General features: G+C 34.4%; 1 protein-coding gene across 1 annotated transcript; it reads right to left on the reverse strand.

Annotated features, from left to right (window-relative positions):
• Positions 1–1020: 1020 nt before the first annotated feature.
• On the reverse strand, positions 1021–1959 carry LOC107286094 (olfactory receptor 14A16-like). Its single transcript, XM_015814389.2, has one exon. The coding sequence runs from the start codon at positions 1954–1956 to the stop codon at positions 1021–1023; it is 936 nt and encodes a 311-aa protein (XP_015669875.1). The 5' UTR covers positions 1957–1959.
• Positions 1960–4972: the final 3013 nt, after the last annotated feature.

Below are 4972 nucleotides of genomic sequence, written 5' to 3' on the forward strand. Positions count from 1 at the left end.
TTACCTACTCATGTAGAATAATATACTTTGTGGAGTTAGAGATATTAATATTTGTTTACTTATATTTGAATATTATCCTGGGATTAGGTTTGGGAAGTCCGGGGGGGTGGGGGGTGGGTTTTCTTACAGTATTGTGTAATATTTGTGATGTTTTTTTCTATGATGAAAAATAATAAAAATTTTATATTGAAAAAAAAAACAACAGTGTTGACTTCCAACTCACTCTGTTGCAGTAAAATAAGGCATTGAATCTCAACTTTTTACATTTCTATAATAGTAAGAACTAGCCATTTCTATATCAACAAATCAATCTAATCAGTAAAACCCAAAATCATAGTATCATTTTTTTCACCTCAAGCATAAAGTCCAGAAGTGCTTTCCAAGTAGAAACAAAAGTACTTATATTCTTTTCTTTTATCAAAACAGTCAATTTAGCCACCTCTGCTAATTCCATCAGCTTTTGTAGCCATTCATCCATGGTGGGAATCGAAACATCCTTCTATTTTTGTGCATAGAAACCTCTTCCTTATTATATGCTTGACCAGCACCTAAGGCAAGTGAAACTTGCTCTACCACCATCTTGAATCAAGGGTCGCATGACTTTCTACTGGCTGTTCTCTGATTCATCTTTCATTTCAGTGGCCTTAGGAATCTTCCTGCTTCTTCTCACTGGCCATGGATCTTTTGGCTTCTTTATCAACCAGTCATGGTTTCCTCTGCTGCATCTTTTGTCTATTCACCTCTCATTCCAACAGCATATTTAGAAGATAAGAGCTTCTTTCTTTGTTTACCTGCTGTGACTTCCTTTATAGTTCTCTCTTTGGAAACCTGAAAGCTTGTAGGTGATTCTAATGTTTTAAACTTTGTTCCCCATTTTTTTAAAAATATCTGTGTAACAGCTGAATAACATCTGACTTTGACAGTTGCATATAACATTATTTCAGTTTTAGGACAGTTCAATATCACAACATGAAACAATGTTGTCTAAGAATTTATGCCTAACTCTTCATACGTCTGCTACTAATTCTTGCTGATTAAAATATGAGTCCTCAGACCCAAAAGTCTTGAAAGGGCAATTTTGATATCCTTGTTTCTAAAGCTGTATATCAATGGATTTAACATAGGTGGAACAATAGAATACATGATTGTAATTGCAAAATCAAAGTGGGATGGGGTATCAGATGGAGTTCTCAGGTAAGCAAATGAAGAAGTAAACAAAAATAAGGAGAAAACTGTGAGGTGTGGGAAGCAAGTAGAGAAGGCTTTTTTTCTTCCCTGAACAGAAGGGATTTTTGAAACAGCAATAAAGATGTGTATGTAAGTAACAAAGATGAAGGCAAAACAACCAAATGCTAATGTAAAACTGAATATTATGCCAGCAATTTCAATTACAAATGCATCTGAGCAGGCAAGCTTAAGTAACTGTGGGATTTCACAGTAAAACTGATTGATCACATTAGAACAGAAATGAGTAGTAAAAGTTCCAATTGTGTTTAATAAAGCATTGAGAAAGCTGGCAATCCACACAGTGCCAATCATTTTGATGCAAGCCTTCCTATTCATTATCATCTCATATCGTAAAGGATTGCAAATGGCAACAAATCGATCATATGCCATGACCGTAAGAAGAGAAATATCACAATCTATAAGGAAGACAAATAAAAGAACTTGAGCAACACATCCAGAATAAGAAATATGCCTTGCATTAATAATAGAATTGACAACAGATTTGGGGACAATGAGTGAAACAGAACCAATATCTTGTAGGGCTAAGTTCATCAGAAAGAAGTACATGGGGGTGTGAAGTTGGGAATCAAAAGCAACTGCAAGGATAATGAGAATGTTCCCTGTTATAGTCATTAAATACAGAATCAGAAATATAGCTGTGTGCATAACCTGTAGTTCCCGAATCGTTGAGAATTCCAGTAGAAGAAATAAAGATGTATCATTATCCATTGTTTTGTCATAAGTATTGTAAACCTAGAAAGAAGAGTGATTGGCTAAAATGTTTCTCTTGAGAACATTTGAATAACAAAATCTACATGTTCAGGAAAAATTAAACAAAAACATGCTTTTCTAAATACCAATAAACAGTCCCAAACATATGCACCTTTGTTTTACTACTTCAGTTGTCTTACATTAATTTAAAGTTTAGGGTTTGGGGAGTCTATTAATTTTATCAAACAGTATTCATGTCTCATATCAGCATTAACAATTCTGAATTCAAAGACAGTGGAGAAACACATTTAAAAATATTTTAACTAATAAGTAAAATAACTAAAAAAATATGCATAGGTAGCATGGAAGTAAAATTAAAAGCTATAGGAACAAATTGTTTCTCACCAGGTTATGGATAGCTTCATGAAATTAATTAATCATATCATCTTAATAATCTTTAACATTTCTCCATAAATGGCCTTGAAGAGACTTCAGAGAAAGAAAAATGTGTTTTTGACTTCCCTGCATCTGACTCATAGGATAATCAAACATTTATAAAAATACATAGGATTCAGATTTCATAAAATTCGTATCCTACTGGAGTTCCTACTATGTAAAAGAGAAAACATCTCTGAAGAGAATAAAGATGTAATGTATGCAATCTAATAACAGATACATATATAGATATCTGTATAATATGAATATATGAAGAAGAAGGAATGGAGGCAAAGGGAAAATAAATCCTGTTCTAATTTGAGTTTCAGTTATTAGGTATTCATTTTCATATATTCCTGGAAAATTTTGTATTCATCCTTTGAAACTGGTCATTGTGTGTACACTTTCCACCTATAAATATTGGTTTTAAATGATTTTCTGAATCAGGAGTAGCTTTATCAAGTCTTCTGTGCCTAACCAAAGACTTGTTTAACTCCCAAGAGGTCCTACATAGCTGATTATAATGAACTCCAGGGACATTTTTCCCCTCTTCACTTTTCATTTTTCATTGCTGTTCCTAGTTAACATAATAAACACTAAAATCAATATAATTCTAGAAGTTATTATTCAAGTTAAGATTAGGATTTAGCCAATCATGCAGGAGACTATTGTATCTTCCTGAAAGCCAAGTTATTGCCTTGCATTTTATTAATATTTAAATCACCTTGGGTCTTTGTATAGCAGCACCATAGAAGCACTGAGATCTAAGCAGTGAAATCTATTCCAGCTTTTTCTGAAAGAAACACCCTCAACTATTTACTAAATACTGGGATTGGTGAGGCATTGATCAGACCGAAGGTTAAGCAACAGCTCTTTATTGAGTGAACACAGAAGCAACTCTAACAGCCGCTTGGCTTCTATTTATACTGGACTGCCACTAGGCGGCAGCCAATGAATTTAAAGCACAATTTGCCACCCAAAGTACAGGCTTGTAACTAACATACAAACAGTTAGGGACTTGATTTAAACATTTTCAGTTAACAGTTTATAACTGCCATTAGAAATTGGGTCAATACACAACAAAACCTATTACAGGTAATCTTCAACTTATAACTGATCACTTTATGCCCTTTTGCAGTTACAACAGAAGGGATGCTCTATGGCCTTATGAGTGCTTTAAGAAAAAAATCCAGGTAATTATATATGGTTATGTTATCAACCTGCAGTCATATGATTGCATTTGGGTGAGTCAACTTTACTATCAGTCAGAGGATTCCACAATCACATGAACATAATTTCCAATATTTTTCTGCCAATGTTTAAAATATACATCAGTTGACAATATTGGTATTATTTGAAAAAAAAAAGGAACAAAATCAATGAAGAGAAGAATGAGGGGGGACATGGTAGCAGTGTTCCAATATCTCAGGGGCTGCCACAAAGAAGAGGGAATCAAGCTATCCTCCAAAGCACCTGAAGGCAAGACAAGAAGAAATGGATGGAAACCAATCAAGGAGAGAAGCAACCTAGAACTAAATTTGCTGACAGTTAGAACAATTAATCAGTGGAACAACCTGCCTCCAGAAACTGTGAATGCTCCAGCACTGGAAGTTTTTAAGAAGAGACTGGACAGGTATAGGATTTCCTGTCTGAGCAGGGGGTTGGACTAGATGACCTCCAAAGTCCCTTCCAACTTTATTATTATTATTATTATTATTATTATTATTATTATTATTATTATTATTATTATTATTATTATTATTATTATTATTATTATTATTATTATTATTATTATTATTATTATTACTATTATTTAATATGGCCTTGAAGACAGGGCTATGTTACCAAGAACAGGAGTTGGAACTTTCGGTAAAGTCTGTAAGATGGTTATAGTATTAATTAATTAATTTAGTATTAATTCTTTTGCCAAATAGGTATTTAGCGTTGTATATATTGCACAGGCTATTAACATATGTATTTGTGTATGTGTGTGTGTGTGTGTGTGTGTGTGTCATGTATATCTATATGTATACAGACAGTATATGTATATATGAATATACTGATATACATCCACAGGCTCATGACTGAAAAGATTGAATATATTTGTCCAAATAATTTGGGATTTTCAGTTTATGTTTCCTGAAGACCATATTTCCTAATTTGGGCCCAGTGCTCTTCAACCTCTTCATCAACTATTTGGACGAGGGGACAGATGGGAAAATCATCAAATTTGCAGATGACACCAAGCTGGCAGGAATAGCCAACACTCCAGAAGACAGGCTTAAGATACAGGAGGATCTGGATAGACTTGAACACTGGGCACTATCTAACAAAATGAAATTCAATGGTGAAAAAAGTAAGGTTCTACATTTAGGCAAGAAAAACCAAATGTACAGGTATAGTGTTAGATCGCGCAGGCAGTAAGACACGAGTCGAGTGACAGTCAGCTCTTGGTTTATTGGCAAGGCATAAAGTAAATCCGGACTGGCTCTCTGGGCCAGGGGAGCCCTCTTTTATGGGATTCCCCTGGCTTGTAATCACACAATTCCATTGGTTGGCAAGACCCTGTTGCTAGTTAGCCAACCAGCAACGGGCATGA

This window comes from Protobothrops mucrosquamatus, unplaced genomic scaffold, assembly GCF_001527695.2.
Source record: "Protobothrops mucrosquamatus isolate PMUCROS unplaced genomic scaffold, P.Mucros_1.0 scaffold247, whole genome shotgun sequence".
NCBI classification, from domain to species: domain Eukaryota; kingdom Metazoa; phylum Chordata; class Lepidosauria; order Squamata; family Viperidae; genus Protobothrops; species Protobothrops mucrosquamatus.